We start from the raw sequence: 23,742 nt of genomic DNA, 5'->3' as shown, positions 1-23,742 counted from the left end.
CATGACAAAATAGAGCCCCAGCCACAGAGTATTCGTCTGGTAAGGCCACCCAAAGCATCTGTCTCATGTCTCACACCTGTTTTGTCCTGAAGCTTTCAGGCTTACATCCATTCATCCTTCTTCAGCTAGACATCATCTATTCTCATTCCTTCAGCATCAGCAACAAATAAATTTAGGTGATCAAGTTTCCTGGGGACTAGAAGTCAAGGAGGTGTAAATACACATGCAACATTAATACTTGCAACTGTGAAAAATAAACAACACATCCACCTCAAGATGAGTGCCACCAAAACACTATGTTTTGTGTTTAGGAAAAATTATAGGTTTTGATTTGAACCAATTTTCAAAAGCATGCTCAGAGGATGAGACCATTCAAGGAAGCTTAGCTGAGATAGCTCCTTTATGACAAATCTCAACAATCCTGCCATAAAGCAAAAACATCATGAAATATGCATACTGCAAAGACATTTCATATTTTATATATGGTGATTAGCCAGAAAGCTATCAGATATGAGTAAAGGAAGAGTTATGTACAGCTGAGTGAAGCTCATGGGAGACTATAGACTGTCTTAGGCCCCGTCTCCCACTAGCACAGGTAAGGGAAAACACTGGTTTCACTTGACTACTACTAGGGGAAAAGTTTCAGTCTTCCATGCAACTTTCACTACAATTTCTTTGTTATCTCTGAAACAGATCTTGTTCTTGATTCAGCTTTCTCTGAGCAATGCTGGTCGCTATCAACACTCATTCACAATCAATAATACAGCAGGTTTGGCAAAGCACATCTCAAGTGCTTCATTCAAGGTAGCCACCACACGGGGGATCATGTAGACTTTGCTCCCCTAGAGTTTAAGGGGGGGTGGTGTGTTTATAAAGTGGAGTTTGTGTTAAGAAAGCTTGAAATAAAATACTTTGTATGTACAACTGAGAATAATTTTACCTACTTTAATAAGTTACTATTAATAATCTTATGTTACTACCTTTAGCTTCTGTTCTTATTTCTAAAGCCATTTTTATTTGGATGTTTTTATTTGGAAGAACTGCCATGCCACTTTGAGCTCCCAACAGATAATGTTGACACCGTTGAACTTCTTTATTCAGTATAAAATGAAAAAGCAGTTCAGCATCAGATATTAAATCAGGGCAGTACATATTCACAAGTAATAGAGCCTTCATCTTCTGAGTGAGAAACACAGCCTTGCCCCTGTGCAGAAAATGCACATTCATTTCAATTTCTTGTGCATTTCATTTTTGTGTATAATTTGAAAGGTGCCCTATTGCACTATGCAAACTCCAACAAGATGAACTGTCTTCAAGTTTTATTTAAGGAGGGGGAAGGGGGAGAACCCATCCTCTCTTTCTCAGACTGCGAAACACCCGCGCACAACGTACTGCGGGCCCTAAGTCAGTGCCAGGCTCTAGGGCGAACCCGCGCTCCCTCTGTCAGCAGAAAAGTCCGCTGCTCATCTGTGCTCATCGCTCATCCCTGCTCACCGCTCATCCGTGCCCATGGCCGGAGCGATGCTCCTCCTCTGCCAGGCCCCCGCCTGACTCGGGCTTCGGTCCCAGCCCTGCGCCCGCACCTACTGCAGGTCCCCGGCCCCCCGAGCACGAGCAAACCAAGAGCACCCAAGCTGAAAAATAAAAATAATTCTTACTCAGGCTGAGCTGTGGATAAATGGCGATAAACGAGGCAAAGGGGCTGCACGTCTCAGCCAAATCAGCTATAGCATTGACACCCAGAGGCTGCCAGCAATGAAACTTGAAAACATGTTTAAGCAACATTGCAGTTATCTGGCTAAAGTGGTAAAACCTGCAAGTGTGTAACTCTCTAGGCAGCCTGGCCGGGACTGAGCCAAAGGAAGGGATTAGGGCAACATGTGTCCAATGCAGAACACAGTAACTATTTAATCAGGGTAGCAGAGTACATGTATATTTACTTGCCAACAGTGGCAGGGTAAGTACTGACCCTACCAGAGGGTACCACAGCCAAAAAACATACTGGTAACGGCTCTCCCTGTCATAGCGAAGGTATGGAAGGCACAGGAAGGGCTCGATCTATCAGAAAGAGGAGTGTAAGGCTTCTTATTTACTGAAACACCACAGGAAGAGCAGCAATAAAATAGGAAACAATAAGTTACACAGCTAGCAGTTTCTTATTTGCTCACTTGAATCTGGGAGTTCTTTGATTTTATTTTGCTTTGTTTGGTTTTTAGTTTTCTTCTACTTATTCTGAAAAGGCACTTGATGTATTTTGCATTTCTCCAGGAGACTAAATTACAACTGGGGAGAGAGAAAAAAAAAAGTATTTTCAAGTGACAAGGTATCTTATTTAAAAGTTGTCCACTATCAGTCATTTTTTAGTCAATCACATCGACAGAAAATAGCAAATTACTTTTAAAAGCCTTAAAAGCCTTCAGCTAAAAATGAGTTTAAGATTCATCCACATTTCCTTAGCAGGATGCTGCTTGCCTCTAAATAAAATATATATATAAAGTTACAAAAATCTGATGTGACAAACGTTCCTAGCTATGCAATTAAAAATACATAAATAGAGGATGAGAGTTGACAATTTTTTTTTTAAAAGGGAAATATTAAAGATACTAGAAAGTGAAGTAAAAGTGGAAAACGGACAGTTCTGCTACAGCACTGCAGAGTTTGGCTGGCCCTGCCTGGACCAAAGTCAGGAACACACCAGGATGCGCTGATACCATGCTAGGTACGTGCACCTCGCACATTTATTGGCATCATTTAATCCCTCCCAGAGCGGAGGAGGCTCTGCCTTTACACAAGACAGTTAAAGCTTATTCTGACAACGCTGTCACGCAACAGTGCCATGAAACTATGTGCTCTGCCTCCGCCGCACGCAGGGGCACAGGTGGGTGACACTTTCTCAAGGGAGGCCTCGGAGGAAGAAGATTTGTTCACAGCAGCGTTAAGCATCACCCACAGCTGGAGGGGACCACAGTCCCTGCGCAGCCACTGTCACGAAGGCCAGCGTGGCCACACAGCCCCAAGCGAAGTGACGCCAGGCTCAGGGCCACCTGCCCGGGAGGGTGGCTGGTGCCTGCAGGTCCCCCCGGGACCTGGTGAGTGGCTGGGGGGATCCGGGGTCAAGGCAGCGCTCTGGTCCCTGGCCTTACAGCCTGGCTTTGAGCAGCACTGGCCGCTCAGCTCCAGCCTGCGCAGGGCTGAGCACAAATCCCTGCCACCAACAGGTTACTGCTACGGCTACAGAGACCGCGCTGCAAGGAGGAAACTCTGTCCCACAATTTAACAGGAGAAAAAACTCTCCCGCAACCAAGTTTAACAGAGCCATCAAGACAAATACAGTGGCTTACTCATTAAACACACGGTATTTTTGCAACCCTTGTCCTGCCTCCGCTCTTTCCCCATCCCTGTTTGCTTCCGTCCCCTCTCCGCCGCCCGACGGCAAACCCTGCCGCGCCGGGACGGCTGGCGGCACGGCACCCCCCCGCTCCGGGCCGGGCAGCGCCCGACGGCCACCCCCACGACACGGGTGTTGAACCCCAGCCCTGGCCGGTCGCCCCGGTGGAGCCGGAGGCGGCGGCGCACTCGCCGGGTTTGCCCGGGGACGGCACCGTGACACGGCGTGAACTTTTGCTTTCGGCGGGGCAGGGCGGGGAGTGGGGGGGAAGGCGGAGAGCGGCAAGCGGGGGGGGGCGGCCCCAGCCCCTCCTGCGCCCCGCGGGGAGAGAGCAAAAATTATTTTTCGCCTTCGGATTTCTCCCTTAGGAAGGCTAAAAAAAAAAAAAAAAAAAAAAAAAAAAGTAAAATTTTAAGGAAAAAGAAGAGACATGGAACCGGAGCGCTGCAAACTCCGCAGCGGGTAGCGAGCAGCCCGGGGGAGGGCAGCGTGCCCCGCCGTTCGCAGCGCCGCGGCTCCCTGCCCGGGCGGCAGCGTGTGCAGCGCCGAACACGGCGCCCGCAGCTCCGCGGCGGAGCTTCCCGGGACCCCCTTCCGATGGGGAATCGCCCGCCCCTCACCTTCCAGCCAGCCGAGCTGTTGCTGTCGCCTTTATCCTTGAAGTAGGGGACGCTCTTGACCATCCACTCATAGATCTGGGAGAGGGTGAGTCGCTTCTCGGGGGAGCTCTCGATGGCCTTGGTGATGAGGTCCGCGTAGGACAGGTTGCCCCAGGCGTTGCGGCGCGATGAGCTGCTTTTGCGAGGCTGCCCGGCCACGGGGCCCGGCGACAGACCGGCCACTGGCGGCGGCACTGGCGGCACCGGCGGCGGCCCCGGCGGGTGGAGGCGGCAGCCGGCCTCGGGCGCCGAGAAGTCCCCACACCGGCAAGCGGTCGCCTCCGGGGGTGCGGCGGCGGGGGGCAGCGGCGCGAAGTCCTCGCTCTCCTCTAGCAGGCTGAGGTTGCTGATGAAGTCGGCGCTGAGCCCTCCCGAGGCGGCAGCCCCGGCCGCGGTCCCGGCCGCCCCGTCGGGCTGGCCGCCGCACGACGGCGCCGGGCTGGAGGTGGCCGAGCTGGGGGGGTTGAACTCCGGCCGCGGCAGGGGCCAGGTGCAGGAGCGGGGCCGCGGCAGCGGCTCGAAGTCGGGGTCGATGTCCACCAGCTGCGGTGCCTCGGCCATGGTGGGGCCGGGGCGGGAGCGCGGCGGCAGCGGCTGCAGCAGCGGGGCGGCCGGACTCAGCGCCGCCGCCCCATGCAGGCTCCGGGCGCGGACGGGCGCAGCCCCGACGGCGCGGCCGCCAACTCGCCTCGCGGCTCCGGCCCAGCCGCCCAGCCCCTGTCCGGTTCCCGGCTCCCTGCCCTCCGCGGCGGCAGCAACAGCAGCGACACGGCCGCCCGGCGCGCACCGACTGGAGCGACCGCCCCACGCGGGTCCGCCTCCAGCCTTCCTCCTCCTCCTGCCGGCGGGGAGGGACGGCCAGCGCCGCGCCAATGGCAGCGCCGCTCCGCCCGCCCGCCTCCCGCCGCGGGGCCGGTTTGGCAGGAGGGTGCCGGTCCCCCCGTGCTGTTACTGGGTGGTTTTTGTTTTCCGGCGGCGGAGGTGGGTGAGAAGCGGCGGGCGGCCCGCAGTGCCCCCCGCAGCCCCGGGCTCGGCGCCGACGAGGGGCTGCGCGGGCGGTGCCGGTGCTCCCTTGCCCCGCCGGGGAGGGAGCGCCCTTCGGCCGCGGGCTGCGAAAGAAATAACAAGTCTGCTCGCACGGCGAGCTGCGGGAGATCGCCACGGAAAATGCCCCCGCAAGTGTTTCTGCCTCGGTTGCTGCCGGCAGGGTACTGCCGCTCGCACCGACGGCCGCGGTGCTCGTCGTTCCTGGGGACCGGCGGGGGCCTGGGGGCATCCCCCGGCTGCAGCGGCGCGGCTGGGGTTGCACGGGGGGTCCGGGCGGCTCCCCGCTCCCACCAGCAGCCCAGCGGCGGTGGCTCCGTGCGGAGCGCTGCTGCCGCCCCTCCGCCCGCCCCGTGGGAGCCCGGGCAGCTCCCGCGCCGGGGGACGGGACCGGGGGCTGGGACAGCTGCCCTGCCTCCCTCCCTTCTTCCCTCCCTGACCGGCTCCTCGCCAGAAAATGTCTGCGTCTCCCGAAGTGATAAACCTCCCCCTCGGCTGAGCGTGTTTTCATACTGTGAGCTGGAGTTTTATGCCGTGGGCAGGCACGGGAGCACGGGATAATTTCATTTTAAGTCAGCTATTGAACAGACTCTATATATTTCCCGGCAAACCCCCAAACCACACAGTTTACTAAGGCTTGTATACTTCCCTTCCAAAAAGGCAGCAGTTACAGGACATGCCACCTCTGCCTCCGTAGCTCATAAACATGCAAAGAGATATATGGTCAAGGCAACACAGAAGCGTTGTCCTGTTTAAAATTAAAAGGAAGACGTTTGCTTATGCTATGGAAACTATCCCAGGGATGAACCACAACTCAATACCTTGCTCAAGCTGGCAAACTCCACTTTTTAGAAAATCTGTTTCGTTTTCAATACGAGTGCTTTTAAAAAACATACTTCAGACATGGGTTAGTAAGTCATGAAATTCACAACCAAGCATGGCATTTGATGTTGTCTGTCAAAGAACCACTGGAGCAGGGTAACTGTCACCATTGAGATGGGGAACTTGTTACTCTTCCCTCACTCTCTGCATCAAGGCAGAGAGCGTTAATGATATTTAAATATGCTTTGTTGTTCCTATGAAGATATTTTCTGAAAACGAGTAACAATAATGAAGGAGAGTATAAGACTGGATTTAGGCCCACAGCATATAATTTACCAACAGATCATACATCTACATACACATGCTGTCTATTATGAAAATACTTTTATAGACATGTGATGACACCTAACTACATAGCTAGTGCAACACATGCATAAGTGCATAGTAACTGATCAAATTTTAAAGCACTGGTTTTGTCATGTTTATATTCCCAAATGCCAAAGGTGGTTATACCTTATTATAGGTTGGCTGCTTGTCAAATTTCAGACTTGCTTTGCCTTGAAGTCATTTCTGTGTTTTCCAAATCCTGCAAATGATTCAGCCCACAAACCTATATCGTTTAGCCCACGCATTTTAGAAAAACCCTTTTTTTCAGTTTAAAAAAAATAGTCCCAGTTCAACCTAATAACTTGCATGCCACGTTTCAGCTTGGAACGGTTTTATCCGGCAGCGTTACACAACTCGGCTACAGTAGTTGCCCTGCAGTAAGGGAGAGCACCCTGCCTTGGAGAAGCAGAGATTATATAATGGTGAGAAGCAGCCAGGGCTGCGTGGCAAATGAACATGTTTAAATGGGAGCCAAAACAAAAGAAGTGCCCAAGAACACTGAAACATTTTCTTTCTCTTTCCTTGGCGTCTGAATAAAAAAGAAAAAGAGGCAGACTGGCACCTATCCTGCTAAAGGAAATGGATTTATTACCCAGGCTTTCTTCTAAGGATTTTTTGTTAAATCTTGCATTCCTTGCTTTTTTATTTTGTCAAAAGTAGAGATGTTATTCCCTGACCTCTATTGGTATACACAAATGTTGGAAAAAAAAACCCTTTCCTTTGTCAGACACCAACTGTGAAAACTGGGAAGAAAGCTACTGTTGGGAGATTTTAGGAAGCTCTGGTGTGTTTGAAGTTCATTGCCGGCTTGTTTTGCAGGATAAGGATTGTATTGCCCTTTCTCGGCCCCACATGGTGTTGCCATTGCTCACCTCACATTCTTGGTGGGGCTCTGCTTCGTTTGTGCCCCATGTCACTCATGTTCTTGCAGCTCAAACCTCCACAGTGAATACAGAGAGCAGTTTGCAGTGAGGGGTGGGGGATGTGGAAGTACAGAGCAAAAAAGCCAGAGCCTTCAAAATGCTGCTTTTGCTCGGCAAGTGGGGCCCCGTGACTCACAACGCAACAGGTGGTGCTTAGCTCTGCTGCGGGGATTTTGACTATTGCGTGCTATTGCTGGGCCCAAGTCTGCCGAGGGTTGCAGGAAGGCTGAAGGCTGATGAGATGATGTTCTGCACTTTCCTGGGCTGAGTAATCTGGGCAGTCTGCTCCAGCTTCGGGGAACCGCCTGGGTGAGTGAGTCCTTCTGTAAGGCCCTGGTCCCTGCATACATGATCCTCTGCTTTCCTCATAAGATTTCTTCTCTCCATCAAGTATTTGGGGATTGACTCCTTTCACGTCAACCAATTTTAGAGTCAAAGCAATGAAGTGACACACATGCCGTACAGAATATGAGGGCCACACAAGCTGTGTGCTGTAACCTCAACTACACCACTCTCCCAGTGCACCCCAACACCAGTGACCATCCTTAGGACACACTGCTGCAAACAAAACCACCCATTCAGCTGCTGAAGGGGTGTTTCCGCCTCCTAAAACAGCTCAGCACGGCAATGGCTCAGTACAAGAAATTTTACTGCATCTACAAATGACAGCGTTAAGTTTATCTCATCTCCCACAATGCTGAAATGCTGATGGATGCACCACAATTCATTTTCTACTCCCACAGTCCTCCTCCTACACTCCACCTTTTCATTTCTCTACTCCTACTCCTGCTCCCGTTTTCCACTCCTCTACAATACAATATCTCCTATCATCCTTAGCATCAACTTGTATTTTTTCAAATTAAAGACCCGAAGATTGCCTTTTATCATCACTGGAATAAAGCACAGCCTTCTATTCATATTTTGGGTTTGAGGCAGCCAAAATAAAAGATCTGTACTGTCTCTTTACTACTGTCTGTATAATTCACTCTCTGAGGTTTTGATCAAATCCAGCAGAAGATTATATGAAGTTGAAAGCACTCATACTCTATGTACAGCTCTTTTTTCTACATGTATGTGTGCGATGACAGAGTACAAACATTTTAACAAACAAAAGGTAATGAAGAAATACCAGTGTGCACCTGGTATCATAAGAGCTGGGAGAAAGCTTATCTTCTGAGGAAGGATGGGGGAGTTCAGCACCTCCACTTTCCTCCCACATCTCTCAGAAGGGACTGACTTTGGTCTGTGGTCCACGTTTCTGAGGAGCCTGGGTGTCAGAGAGGTGGCGTGGCACCTCCATCACATCTGGGCTGTCTGAGGGCCTCCCCACACAGCAGAGTTTGGACATGTCCTGGGTGGACAGTGCATTTGCACTGCCCAGCTAAGGGAGTTCAATGTGCCTGAAGCTCTCCTAACCAGTCTCAGGCTTCTTATGCAGCCGCTGGGGAAAGGCTTCTTATGCAGCCCATTTCGGAGCAGGAGCTTGACTTCACTGCTGTGAGTTACCTCCTGGGAGTGCACATCTCATCCCATCAACCACACAAACCACAAAGGGAATTTAAAGATCTGCTAATCCCTCACCACAATTTGGTGGTACTAATGTCCCCACCCCACCTCCTTCAGCTCCCGCCTCACACAGCAGTGCCCAGGCACAGGTCCAGAGAGAGGTGGATGTCACATTTAGGGTCCCTCCATAGTCGATGGAGGGAAATACGTCCACCCACGTGTGATTTGCCACCCCAGACAGTGGAGCCCTCTGGCCATGGCCTTGCTCTGAGTAGTTCACACTCATTTTCAGCCAGCTGTCTTCAGGCCAGCAAATCCCACTCATCCCATTTTATAGCATGTGGAAAACACATCATCACCAATTCCCTTGCCATTGCATCCTCAGGATTTTCAGGGCTCCAGACGTGTCTGGCAGCTCGGTGCAAGCCAGAAGTGATGGGCAGGATGATGCTGATGTCAAGGGACCACTTGCTTGAGCAAAACAAATGGCACCTAGCCTTGCCTGGCACAAACTTTTACATTATTTCTTGTTATCTATTTTACACCAACACCTATACACCCCAAAGGCCTGCAACCCTCCCAAGCTCAACAGTAAGAAAAGAGGTCGTGTTACATGGGGTTGGGCTAACAGGCTAACTCAGCACTGTGGAGAGATGGAAAAAGTAAGGAAAAATTGTTATTCCTACTTTGCAGGGCTGAAATTGGGCCACCACGAGCTCACATAATGTGCAGATGACCTCGCAGAGGACGCATGGACAGAGACAGACTTTGAAGCCAGGTCTATCAAATTCCAGTCCTTAGGCTTAAAAAAAATGTGTCCCACCAAATAGTTATCAGGGTACTTGCTGGTGTGGGATTTGAAGTTACCTTGTCTCAGCTTTACCTCCTGCAACACACAGGTAAAAATCATGAATGGTTCCAGTAGAGGCAGAAAGGCCCTTCTGGATTTGAATCTGTATGGTTGCAATTAGGGCCGGGAGAGCTTCATAAGTGCTGGCTGCACTGACTGGCCCCCTCGCTGGACATATTTTGGAGTGGAGAATTGCCAGATCCTCACACAGTGCGATGCAGCTCCAGCCTTCAGAAAGCCTCCAGGCAGCCCACCCCTTCTTTTCGAAGGAGATGGGGAACCACAGTTGGAGATGTGAGAGCTGCCCAAACTGCCAAACACCATCTCCTTCACCTCCTGACCGCCTGTCACTGGGAGCCAGGCTTCTGAGACTGAGTGTCTCACAGCAGCTGCTGCCTCCTCAGTACACCCATGACCACCTCCTCCTCCTCCTCCTCCTCGTCCTCCTCTCCATCACCAGCAATCGGCAGCAAGTCTTCAAATTGGACAACGACCCGCAGTCAACTCTTTCCTTCTTCCCCAATTTATCCATAGCAGCTTTGGCGACAGGGAGCGGCCAGAAGGCTCGGTGGGTGCTGCTGCCAGGGGGAAGGTGAAAAAGAGCTGTCAAGAGGGGCAAAGGTGGGGTTGTGCTCTCCAGACTGGGAGATGGAGGTGCTGGGGGTGGGTTCCCAAAATCTTGGTGCAGATCTTGTAGCTGCTGAGGCTGGACCATCCTGGCTTAAAAGAAATGCCACACACACACACGTGCGAGCGCTAAAAAAGCGATTAAAAATATTTACTATGTATTTTTGGACAGTTTCCTTTGATGTCCTCAGCATCTGCAAAAATGTAAACAATGAAGATTTGAGGGCAAGGTTTCACAGAAACCACTTCTAAGTTGCACTATTTGAAGGAATCAGAATTTAATTTTAAATTTCCTTGTGCAAGAGTTCATGTCAGAAGTGCTGGTATGTTCTTCCGGTCAAAGAAAATAAATAATAATACAACTTTGCTGGTTGGTGCAATTAATGCAGCTCAAATTCCTACTAAGTGTGGCTCTTACTTAACATTTGAACAAAACTATATTCACGAATGAGCTCAAATGAGGCATGCATTACTGAGAACTACAGCCTGCTGCCACATTTCATAAACAGAAGAAAATATTCCACACAAATTCATCTCTAGACTCTCTCACAATCTAGGCACGAGACCCCCCATTTAAACATATATCCTCTCGCACCCACATATACACAGCGGTAAGTGAAAGAGTGAAGTACAGTATGCCTGAGAAATGAACCTTACCAGGATCAATACAATAAATACCAAAGGTAGTGTCTACATAGCCATATCTGGTTTTAATGTATCATGTGCAATCACTGGCTGTGATGTAAAAACAGAAGGCAAGAGTTTATCAGGTTTCAGATTCAGCTGAATCACCCGGCCCACCCCTATGCAAAGGCCAATGTGCCTGGAAGTAAACACAGTTCAAGTGGTGTGTATGTTTTCCAGAGTGTTGAGTTTCTGTTTTGTCGTAAATATGATCTATTACAATATTCTCCCACATCCTACGGTCAATGTTTCAACATTTTCAGGTGCGTTTCTCATTTCTTGTTTTCCTTGATATATTGCTGGAGGAAAAACTGACTGGCTTCACATGATAGCTTTTGTATATTAAATAATTTTATTGTGTTTGAGCAACAAACTAAAAACAGGACATCTGACAGTTACGGTATAATTCAGTGGTTTCTCTTCAGCCTGTAGGAAGGAAAATTCATGGCGTGGTACAATGCAATGCTTGACAATTATTTCATGTTCTTTTGCTTTGTTTCACTGGAAAACTGATAGCTACCTGTCATCAACAAGAAAAACAATGTATACCTAGAATCAGCACAGAGGCTATGGCATAACAAAAGCTTACTTTTAAAAACAAATATTTTTTCCATTGTTGAATTCATCCTTAAAAAGTATATTTATATATGTAAATGACCGTATTTGCATACAAACATGTGCATTGTGTATATGCTACACAAATGCATACGCATGGTATCATTATACACATTTTACTCTAGATTTATATATGGGTGCAAACATGGTTAGACAAGTATTTTGACGTATATGCATATATTCCTGTGCTGCTGGTGACTAACACATTACAGAAGGCAGCATTTGGGCAGGATGCTCCATAGGTAAGATTTGCAGTGTACAAATACTGGCCATGGCGTGAATGTCCACAGCAGAAGGATGCCAGTCCCAGGCAGCTACACCCTTCTTCTCGTGAAACACAGCAATTCTGTGGGGTTTTTTTACCTCTCTGTAAAACAAGTGTAAAAAATGTCTGCCTTTTGCAAGCCTGTTAGTTAACAGTTCAAGTGCTTTGAGATCTGGTGCTGCAAATGCAAACCTTGCTTAAGCCAGGCCTCAGAGGAGAATATACTGGTGAAACTGAAACCAGCACGGTCCCAGCAGCAGGTTCTGCCTAAAGGCAGAGGCGCACCACATACCTGCGTGAAAACGGATAAGAAGAGCAACCAGTAGTTTCAATTTTACATTTACATCTGCCAAGACCCGAATAGTGAACCTCAACCGAGATGAGCTCATGCCATGTGATCCGTAATGGGAAGGTACATGGCAGATGACAGCTTGGTGGCTTCTCTTCTGGTCCAAGAAGGAAATGGGGATCTCTGATGAGATTTTAGGAGGGGGCTCAAGGCAGAGAAAAGCATTGAGTGCAGAGGGGTAAATGGTGGGGCTGTTCAGATCCATCCACCCACACGTTACAGAAATGCTGCTGCAGCTGCAAAGAAATCAGCAGTGGCTCCCTGAAAGCCAGCCACTTTCACTGTTTGCTCCGGCCGTGGCCACCAGCCTTGCTGGCTGATGAAGCAACTTGCGACAAAACCAAAACAAAACAAAAATTGAAAAAACAAACAACAAACAAACAAGGAAACAAAAAACAAAGTAGAGTCTCAGGCAGCAATCGGAGTCTCTGGTATCTCCTCTTTGCTGGGGTGGGGATTGGTTGAGGCACAGACTCACAAGGATGCCTCATCCTTTCTGATGAGTTTCAGAGCTGCTGGAGAATGGGATATGCAATGAAAGGGCAGAAGGGAAAGAATGGGTGGAGAGAAAAGAGAAGAAAGAAAGGTTGAGGGGAGACAGAGAAATAATATAAAGAAGTCAGAACAAGGGAAAAGCCAGCGAGAAGGGAAAAAAACAAAACAAAACAAAACAAAAGCAACGAAAGGAGGAAAATGAGCATAAAACAAAGAGAGAAATGAGACTTGGCCAGTGTATGAAAAAAGAGGATGTGTATCAAAGCACCCCATATTGGAGCTTTTGCAAAATAAAGAACCCACGAGAATACTTAAAAGGCACTGAAGGACTGTGATCCCAGAGCTGTGCCTCCAAGGGACAAGAGGAGACCTCCACAGGTGACCAGGGCAGGTCCGCATGAGTGTCTCCCAGAGGGATCACCCTGGCCACATTCATGTCCCCACCACAGCTGGCCTTGTGGCGATTCAATGGGCAAACAGATCCAGAGCTCCTGCCCCTGGTGCACACGTAAGCAATTTTGCATCTCCACAGTATACACTGCAGTGAAGTTCCCCTGGTTGAGCAAAGCTGGTCCTACGCCTCACTTTCTGCCATGCATTAGCCAGTCAGTATTTGCTTTCCCTTTAATGCTGGAGCATGGCTGATGTTGCCCTGCAGCACCCACAAGTCTTGACTAAGCCCCTGGGGCTGCGCTTCCTTGAGGTGGTTTCAGCAAAGCCAGGCGGTGCTGCAAAAAGACACAAGGTTTGAAGTTAGCCAGCAAAGGAACCCTCACCCAGCCATGCTCCGTTCCAAACAGCTGGGCACAATGCATTGACTGATGGGCTCAGGGACGCCACGGACTGATGGCTCCTGAAGTGGTGTATCAGGCATCCAGCTGCTGTCTCCTTGACCCACCTGAATAAATACCAAGGCACCCTCAGCATTTAATGCTAGCATTTTGCCCAGGAGGACCCCAGAGTGTTAGGATACACACTTCAAAAAGGATTCAGGAACCAAAATAAAATGGACAAAGAACAAAAATGAATTTTAAAAAAATCCTTGACATACGTGGGTTTGTTGAAAACTTGAGCCTTGTACAGTTTTACTGAAAAACTGCATTTTTACATTACAGAATGTAATGCAGAAAAGCAGGACCGCTTGTTACTTTCCCAGATCTGCCAGACGTGTCTTCCTTTCAGTTGATATCTTCATATAACTTTTTTTTAGTGAAACCTTTTCTTAGAGCTTTTTTCTCCCTTCTACTTACACACCTCATTTTACTCTTTGTAAAATGTCCATGGTGTGATTAAAAAGTCATTTTGTAAACAAGCAAGGAGCACACTTTGAGAAAGACTCAAAAAGCGTTACCCTCTCTGTACATCAAAATTCCTGCAAAATAAGACTTCTATAATGAAAATCAAGAAATGCAATTCTAGGTGCTGAAAGCATTGTGTTAAGGCTTTAACACAGCCAGGCAGAGCTGACCTCTCCGTTGCTCCTGAACAAGCCTTTCCAGCCACTCATGATATCAGGAGGCGCCATCCAGACAAATAACAGGAACCCACAACTCTGCGGATTCTCCTCAGCCTCCATAAATAGGCACTTTCTTTGCTGCTCCATCATGTGAATCTAATGAGTTGGGTTTTTTTAATATTGAATCTAAACCAGGAGTGCAGACACAGGCACCAGTCTGACCCTTTCTAGACCTTTCCTCCTCAACCCCCTGTTAGCAGCGGGGCACTTACAGTATGAAGCAGATGTACAGACTCCTCCAGAGCAACCCAAAATCCAGCACAGTAGCATGTAACCCATTCAAAGTCAGTTCCCCAAACCAGGCAGGCTCCATGTCTCAGCCCACCAAAAGGCACAAAGATGAGGAAAGGTCTTACTCTTTCCAGAGCCCTAAGGCTATAGAGAAGGAAGCTACAGAGGCAGGAGCCCAGGGCTGGGAAGTGACTTGGTTTGTCACCAACAGTCTCCAGGTTTGTCACCCTGGAGGCTGACCAATGGACAATAACTGTGTTTTACACTTCTTGTCTTATGCTGTTGGCATCTACATCATCCAGACCCATCCAGGGCACCAGCTTCAACCAGTGCTGAACATCTTGCAGCTTGAAGAGAGAGAGAAAGAGTAAGAAGGCAATATTCAGTCATATTGTGGAGGTCTCCGAGAAGGATGGGAAGGATAAGAAAAGAAGACAACATAAAGAGAGGACAGGGGCAGAGAAGCCCAAAAAGATATCATCGTGTTCCTGAAAAGCTAACAAAATCTGGTAACTGAGAGAGGAGATTGTAAAACTCACCATTGAGTACACTGAATTTCTCAGCAGTTGACTGGTTATCAACGGCTGTAGTTTGCAGAAAGTGATGGCCAATTATTTCTGACTCACCAGAACAGCTGTCAGGTTTATTTGCTTTTCTGACAGGTCTTCAGGAATATGTCTTTGTCCTCCTGCAGTTTTGCAGCATTATGGGTTTGCATTATAATATTTCCCCTCGATTCTTGTTTCTCCAGGGACAAGACAGTACTCTGTGGCCCAGCACAGCCCAGAATAAAGTCCCTGCAGAAGCAAGCACCCAGATCACTGTCATCCCCTCTTCAATTTTCAGCTTTATCCAGCTACAGGTGAGAAAGGAGGCTCAGTGGATACTGGTGCTGTGAAACCAGCAGCCAGAGGAGCTCAGCGGGCAGATGGGTGGTTTGCAAACATCAGCTGTGGATCACTGGCACACCAGTTACACAACTCTCCATCCCAAACACTGCTGTTGCAGCATGGGAAGCCACTCCTTTTCCATGAATAAACCCAAGCTTTTCTTACTGTGGTCAGAAAAAACATCTATTTGAGCAATGTCTGTGAAGTCGTGCAAATGGGTCTACAAAAACACCTACATCAATGGATTCTTTCTTTGATGTTTTAATCAAATTCATGTGCCAATATCAGATGAAATCAGCGCATCACTTCGTCAGCGGGGTTACAGTGTAGCTGGCAGATCGCTGCATGTGCAGCAATGCCTGAGCCAGCCAGCGAGATCTGCAGCTGAGCGAGGAAGTGGGTAAGTGCCATGGAGGTAAACGCAAGGTCAAGGAAATAGCTATAGCAAGTACAAAGGTAAATGTTCAGCAGACAAGTGATGGGCATCCAGAAGGGATTTTTCACAAGCATGCTGGCATGCTCTGTTGCACAGCTTGCTCTGCTCCCATAGATTTCAAGCAAAAGCAGCCTGTGACAAATATTTTGAGAGTGTTTCGCAGGAATCGAAGCTGCAAGATGTTGAATCTGCACTGGCAGAGCCAAGCACAAAAAGTGGTGAGTGAACTTTTTCCTATACAGATTGCACCGCAGAACAAGTTTCCTGATTTACAGAGGCTTTTTACGCTTCTTGTCATAGGCAACCCAGCCATGAAAAAGTATCTGGAAACCTCTTTTGCAAAACCTTGGTGGCATATCTTGTTTGAATCGACTACAGGGGCAAAAAAAATGAGCCAAAAATCTTGAAAGTCATATGAACGACCCACGAAAGCTGTTGAATTCTCATGTTGGGCATCGTCTTGCAGCAGAGGAGGAGAGCAGCCCAGCAGCAGCTGTGCTCAGCACGGTAGCGGCGCCTTGTTGTTCTCTCATGGGTGATTCACAAGGGCTTGGTGAGGGAAGCAGGCAATTTGCGATGGGAATTTCTTATAATGCAGCGAGTTTAGTTAGAAACCAAAAGAGCAACCCAGACCGTTAGAAACAATTCCGAAGGATGATTTTCCTTCTGAGAAGAAAACAGCCTTTGTTAGCCATACCGCTGCGGGCACAGCAAGAACGTGGGAGAAAAGCCCTATTTCTCAATATAGCTCATGTGGCTTGCACAAAGCCTTTGCTCAACTTAGTTGGGGGAAAATGGATTTAATTAACTTGTTATGGCGGAAAAACGGGCCTTTGCCGCCTTCTAACAATATCTCCAGGCAAAGAGGAAAGTACCTGAAATCTTCCCAGTCATAAGGTGGAAGAGCAGCTTTCAAGTTTTTTTTTGTGCTGGCCAAGGCTTCTGGGGAGATGGGCGTTTAAGAGCCTGCGTGTGGCTTCTTTTAGCAGTTGAACGTGTGGGTAAGATTCACCTGCCATGACTCAGGCATCTAAAACTTAATGTTTAGGTCCTTGCCAAGCACCTTCAGCTCCATTTGTAGCTGAGGAAGAAAAACAGGCAGAGAAAATTCACTTATCCAAAGCCTGGCCTGAAAGCCAAGAGAGATGAGTGGTCCTCTGTTTTGACTTGATGGGAATAACCTGACCTGGACACGAGTTACCTTCACACCTCTATAGCTGGGTGCAAAGCCCACCCTTCCCCCAGGCTGCTAGAGATATGCACAACTGCTTCAACCCACGCACGTTCTCTAGGGGTAATCCCAGCCCTCACAAAATCAGATGTCAGAGCACATCAACAAGAAAAAGTGTTGGTAAGCTTTGGCTCTGACTCCAACTTTACAGTAACACCACTGACAGGACATGGACCAAGAAAGCCCTCCCTCAAAACAGTATTTAAAAAAACCGTAATCTTCCTTCACAGTTGTCAATCGATGGCCTTTTTTTTAAAGGCCTGTCAAATGCTCAATCCAATCCACCTTAAATATCAACTTTTGAGGCAATTTCTATGTTCGAAGACAATATGTTGGCTAGCACCATTGCTTCAATTCTGGATGGGTAACCTTCACATATTGCACAGCTTTGAAATGACTTACAGGTGCCCAACAGCAGTGAAGACTGAGAGAGTACATATTTTCTTTATACAAAGGTGAAACACATCATTCCAGACAAAAAATCAAAGGCAGCAGCCATGCTTTGTACAACACCATTTCTTAACCAGAAAAATCTTCAGCTGGAACTGCAAACCATCTACTTTTCTGTAAAATAAATTCATAGATAAATGTAAAATTGTATGTTTGATAGTACCATGTAATAGTAGTATTGAGAGTATTAATAAAAGGCTATTATTTAATAGCATCTTCATGCTTTCAGTTGATAAAAGCTACATGAGTTAGTAATCTGCGAGCATTGTTCAACCTCTGCTACTGGATTTACTTCAAAATGCCATGTCAGTGCTGTAGACTGAATAGCAACTTAAAAAATGAATATGTTGACCTGAAAATGGGCTGGTGTCAGTGGAAAGGGAGAGAAGATTGACAAGGACTTTAAAGTCTGATTGCCCTGCATGGGTTATAGTCAAAATTATCAATGGCCTTTAGGATACCAGAATATTCCTGTTTGGAAGAGCTGCAGATGGAGTCAGATAGTACTGATACTACAGGGTAATGCAGATTTCCCACTCTCAGATCGCTCCCTTCACCTGTTAATCTGTTATTATAAGAAAGACTCACCTTCATTAACCACCCTGCCGCAGGGCTCACCTTATCTGCCAGCAGAGAACGCTGATTTCGTATCAGAAGTGAGGCAGGGCAAAGAGCGATGGGGAGGCACCTCGCAGCAGCAACCGGGGATTCCAGGGCATTGAAGCATCCTGGGAATGCCCTGACCATGGTGAGAGGATTTTTTTTTTGGTCTTTTCATGAAGGTAGGAAGAACTATTTTAAAGCAATGTGTGCAGAGAGAGGATACAAACTGAGGGTCCAGGGAGACACCAGCAAGCAGTACCGAGAAGAAACACACACTAGCGGTGTCTGGCTCTCCAAATATCTGTTTCACTTAAAAGAAGCAAAACCTTTTTGCAAGAGTCTTCAGACAAGGGTTTCTAGTACCTACTGAGAAGCTGAGCATGCACAACCTGCACAGTTAAAAAGAGAAAGATTAAAGAGGAGCAGAAGAGACTTTTCAGAAGACCGCTATGTTCAGTGCCAGAAACACCATCTTGACTATGAATGGGACTCTCCACTAGACACTGATTCACAAAGCGATGCTGCAGCAAGAGGCGGCAGGAAAGGTTTTGAAGAGCAATCCTGCTTTTGCTGAACACATCATCTGATGGTCAGCTCAGAGTTAGAGGACCATTTCGGCAGTGAGTATTTGTGAACTAGATAGACAGCAAATCAGAACGCAGCCTCGAACCTGCAAACCATAAAACTATTCACAGGAATGGAGGAGCAATGCCAGATGTTTCTCCAGGATAAACTGTACCATGGGACAAGGGCTCATGAAGGTAAGAACAAACATGAAGGCTCTTGAGCAGCTGTCCAGGTAACCTGGGATGAATGCCGGGGATTAATATCCTCTGCAAGTGCACCCCTTTAACTCAGTAAACAACAGCTGAAGGTAAAAAATAGGGAATTCCTACAAAGACTATGAAAAAAAATGAAACAGAAAATGCTGTGTGAAACCCCATGAGCTGAAACTCTGGCACATACAGAACCATGTGCATGTTTGTAGGGATGAACTGTAGGCTCACAGAAGCATTAGGTGCTTGTGGAGACACTCCTGATTCCTTTGGGGTGATTATTAAATCAAAGCAGACCCATTGGGGAGACAGCCCTTCAACTTTTACAAAAGGAAGAAGATTATCAGCCTCCAAGACCAGCTGGCCCGTTTGCCCTGTTAAAACACTCTGGCTTGAAATAGCCCCAGCTCCCATCACCCTGTTAGCCAAGCACTAGTATCTTGATAATGTGAGAAGTACAGGTTCTTTTTCTTCCCTCACTAGTTTCTTCCTCCTCAAGTGTTTGCTTATCTATTGTTCTACAGAAAATACAATTATCAGCCCAGCTCATCACCTCCTTCATCAACAAGGAAAGATTTCGAGTGACTTTTGGTCAGAGCCAGAGGGGTGATCATGCAGTGCCTGGGGCCAGCAGCTGTGTGGAGCAGCCGGGTGAACCCACCCACAGTGCTGACCCACAGCAGAGAAACCCACCCTCAGCTAAAGCTGCTCTTCATTAAAACACAGCTACCTCATTCCTGTCACTAAGCAGCAATTGCATCAGGAAGCATCACTTTGCAGCAGCGTCCTTTGGGGACATGTGATATGCTGGATCTAGGTCACTTCCCCCAGCCTTTGAGGGACACCCATGGCTGTGCTGGGACATGAGAGCGTCCTAAAGCAGGAGTTGACATCTCTTCCCAGCAATGCCTCTTCCAGTGGCTGCAGAACTCTGCTGAGCTGAGGGTGCTCTCAGTGCTGCAGACACGGTGTGGACACGGTTTATTGCTGCGTAGCAGCTGCGGGAGGTGGCCTCAAAAGGGCACCCAGGAGCAGAGCAGCCCGGAGGACAGGTCCTGTGGTGCACAGGTTTCCTTACACTGGGCGTCCTCACCATCTCCTTTGCCACACGGAGGAGAGCTGCACAAAGCTATCTCGCTACAGGGGTGTTTATGGGCTGAGATAACCTCCCCTCTAAACAGGGAAGAAAGTGGGTGTACGTGGGGAAGGAGCCCAGAACATGATAAACTGGTATTCGCCACTCAGCAATTACGCTGCTGCTCTCCCAGGAGCACACGCCGATGGCTGAAAGCTCATCTTCTGCCTCCCAGCTGGGGTGGGCGGTGGACGTTCACGTCTGTCTCACAGAGGGCATGCACTGGTAAGCACTGGGTCATCTTGGACTTCTATTTTTTTTATTTTGCCTGGTTTGTATGAGGGTAAAACACAGGAACACTATAAAAGGATTCTGTCATGCAGGCCAAGTTCATACCAGCGCAGTAGGCACGGAGGAGCTGTTGTCCTATTCTGTCTTTGAAAGGCTCACATTCACACACATCCCACCAACTACATCGGCCTTCCTGGGCTCCTGAGAAGATGAATTAAGGATTACACTTTATGGGGCCTTCCTCAGATGCTGTCAGCCGTGAACATACCCAGGGACACCCATCACCGTCCGCTCCCAGCCAGCACTGGCAACAGCGGGCTTCTGACACAGACACATCTTGTTGCCCAAATTTGCAGCTCCAGGAGAGCAGGCTCCATCTTCCAACTGCGAAGCATCCTCTGGGGTGTGAGTCCTCATTTGCTCCCAGCAAAGAGAGCAAGCGGCCTCTGGGAATGGTGCATTTCAGTGCCATGATTTTATGGCCCTTGTAATCAGCATGAAGCAAACACTGAGTTGGAGGAGTAAGTAAATTATTGTGGACCAGAAAGAAGAATAATCCTTTGTGAGCGTTTTCACAGGAGGTTATTGAAACACTGAACAAACATAATCGGAGAGACTGCTTAAGCTTCAAAATGTTTCTGTGAAGTATGCAAAAAAAGATAAATATATGCTGGAGCTCTCTGTTCACTTCTAGGGTGGGAAAGCATACCTTCTTGGCCACATTTAGCAAGCATAGTACAAGCAGTTAGGCACAGGAAGTTAAGATGAATACCACAGACATTTTACATGTGAAGAGATAAATTAGCTAGTCTGAGAATATTTTACCTGAGTAAGGGTGTGACTAGTCTATAGAGGTTAACATCTTTTTAGAGTGCAACAAGCTACAGCATTCCTTCTTTCTCTGGGATAAACGCACCCAGTCCTCCCATAGAAATTTCATCCAGGATGGAAAAGTCGTTTAGCAGGACATCAGCTCAAGGGGAAACCTTCTAATGCCCTGAGTGAAAGAGGGGACAAGAGGCACAATGTCTGGCTGGGACCGAGAACCGCAGTGCCATTTGCATGCAATTTCTCAGTCATTAATGCAACTTCAGGGGAGATTTCTAAGCTTTAATCATTCCTATTGATTGTGATTAGTTATGATTTGTTGCAGTGGTTTGCAGCGTATTTCCTTATAATCCAGTTTAAGGATAAATCTGCCTTAACAGTTTCTGGATAATTCAGATAGCCTGTAAGAATTGTTCCTGTGGGAACAAAAACCTCGATCATGTAACACCAATTTCCATCATGAGATGCTTTTTAAATAAATCAAAACAATTGTTTTCACTCAAGCCTTCACACTGAAATGGTAACTGTTTCTTGCCCAGCTGCTTGCAAAACCCTGACCCTATTTTTTAGAAAGCCTATTGTGACAATAAAATTGCTACATAAGCTTTAAAGGAATGAGTGTCGACCAGCTTGTCATACCACAACATTCATAACACCTTCAGGGAGCAGAACGAACGGTTAAAAGGAAAGTTAGCTGACTCATTTCATGAGTAGCTGGTGTTAGTCGTAGCAGCTTGGAAGCTAACAGATAAAAATGTTATCACAGCCAACAGCAATATAGCCCTAACGACGACAGACAGACTTATGTATAAAACAAGTGCAATTAACTGTCTTAAACGTGGGTGCAATTTGGATTTGGTATTAATATTCTGGTAGTATACTGGAGACTGACTGACTGCTGTAGTATGCTTTAGAGGAAAAGTCTTGCATTTCCTCATCTTCCACTGGAGAATAATTTTATTTAAAGACATACAGAGACTTCAAAGTGCTGCTTCTTTTGGGTAACTAGGCCAAATTTTGTATTCAGTCACACTGGTATAACTTGAGTTTACAGTAACTCCATTGACTTCATCAGCATAATTAACCGCTGGAACAACTTACCCAGTGATGCTGTGGACTCTCCACTGCTGGAAATTATTAAGTCCCAAATGTTTGGCTTGTTTGCTTGTTTTTTTCTGGAAAAAAAAAATTCTGTAGTTGAAATCAGTAAACCACCCAACTTGTGCTGCACATTATATCGGATCAGAGGGTTATATTGCCCCACTTTGACTTCATGATCTGTGAGCGATGGGTCTTGTTCACATGGGGGATTCGGGAGCTCTAGGGTGGCACAGGGTGGCATGGACAGCTTTACCCCCCAGCACCTTGGCACAGCATGACTATCTCCAGGGAGGCCCATTTTAATGGGGAGTGAAGCACATTCCACCCACAAACCCTTGTCAGGGACCTTTGAACTGACTTAGCCCTGGATGTCCTGGATTCAAATCTTTATCTCCATTCCTACAGAAAGCCAAAGCACACAACCCGATACTCACAGTTCATTTGTCACCATCAAAAAACCCCTCAGCATTCAAGTATCTTCCTGTAAGTTTCTAGGCAATTATTCACCTACGTCACCTGGGTTATCAGATACCATGGGTTATTTGTTGATTTGTTATGTTTGGCTTCTGTGCAGTAAAATCATGTGTCACCCTTTGTGGGGGTGAGCAGGTCTGGCAAATGGTTCAGAAAAGGATTATGTATTTCCATAGCCCAATTATACCTATTCAAATTAGTGCTGCTCTATCTGGCCCAATTTTGAGAACTGGACTGAGGAGAGATGTGTTAACAGCAACATTTAATTTTTTTTGTAGTTACCTGACAGCTACTGCAGTCATTTACTCCCGGGCAGGGTCACACTGACAGGGCAGAGGAGGCACTACTCATCACACATGACACCAGACCACAGCAAAGTAGGGAGTTTATGCTCAAAACAGGTTAAGTTTGTAGGTGACAGCCCAAGGTTGTGGAAGCCCCCAAGCTCCTCAGCTTCTCTTTTTAAGCATAGGGAGTGCAAAAAAAAAATATGGGAAACTTGCCACAGGATTTTAATTTCTTCCCATGTTTTACATTTTATGCCTGATGGTGCCTCCTCTTGCAGCAATAACTCCTCCTGTCTCAGCTACGTGATGCGGACAACCCCAGGCCAGACACAGGTCAGACGCATGGGATGCTCTGTAAGTGCCCATGACCATTTCTGCACACCACAGAGGCAAAGCCACGGTCATAACCCCAGAGCTGCCTCTTGACCTGCTGCCGTGAGGGTCCTTCTTCAGGACCAGCGTGCCCCATGTGGGTGGAAGGGCTGTTTTCCCTTCTCCAAGAGGTTCTCACCCCATTCCAGGCATCAGGCAGAAATGGGCAGGAGCAGGCAGGGGCCACACTCCCTCTGCCAGTTTTGTCCTTCCAAGCCCCAGCACCCACCACACTGGCACATACCCCTGGTGCTTGTAGCCAAAAAATTGGGGAGTTTCTTGGTTGGTTTTTTTTTTTTTTAGTTCGGTTTGGTTTGGTTTTTGTTCGGTTTTAATTTGGCAAGCATTAACCCAGCCTCACCTCCATATCTCTGTACTGCTCTGCCCTTCCTCATCTTTTTAGCTGCCCCATTCAGCTCTTGTTCAGGTGAGGTGTGCAGGAAATCTCAGCACCTGCTGAAGCGAGAATGGCAAACATAAAAAACCAAACCAAAACAAAACAAAACAAACACAGGAGTTTTGCTCTTTTTTTAGCAGCTTAGTGCCATTTTCTTTCCTGAGCAATGG

At 47.6% G+C, this 23,742-nt stretch overlaps 1 protein-coding gene across 1 annotated transcript in view; it reads right to left on the bottom strand.

Annotated features, from left to right (window-relative positions):
• The window catches only part of FOXO1 (forkhead box O1), a 71,315-nt gene extending 66,524 nt beyond the window's left edge, over positions 1-4,791 (bottom strand). Inside the window, exon 1 of the mRNA XM_065656757.1 lies at positions 4,009-4,791. Within this exon, the coding sequence (XP_065512829.1) occupies positions 4,009-4,608 (600 nt within the window). The 5' untranslated portion in view covers positions 4,609-4,791. The remainder of the gene's footprint in view (positions 1-4,008) is intronic.
• Positions 4,792-23,742: the final 18,951 nt, after the last annotated feature.

The sequence above is a fragment of the Caloenas nicobarica genome, chromosome 1 (genome assembly GCF_036013445.1).
Source record: "Caloenas nicobarica isolate bCalNic1 chromosome 1, bCalNic1.hap1, whole genome shotgun sequence".
In the NCBI taxonomy this organism is placed as follows: domain Eukaryota; kingdom Metazoa; phylum Chordata; class Aves; order Columbiformes; family Columbidae; genus Caloenas; species Caloenas nicobarica.
The sequence above is the reverse complement of the archived record's forward strand: the minus strand, read 5'-3'. Positions and strand labels throughout refer to the sequence as shown.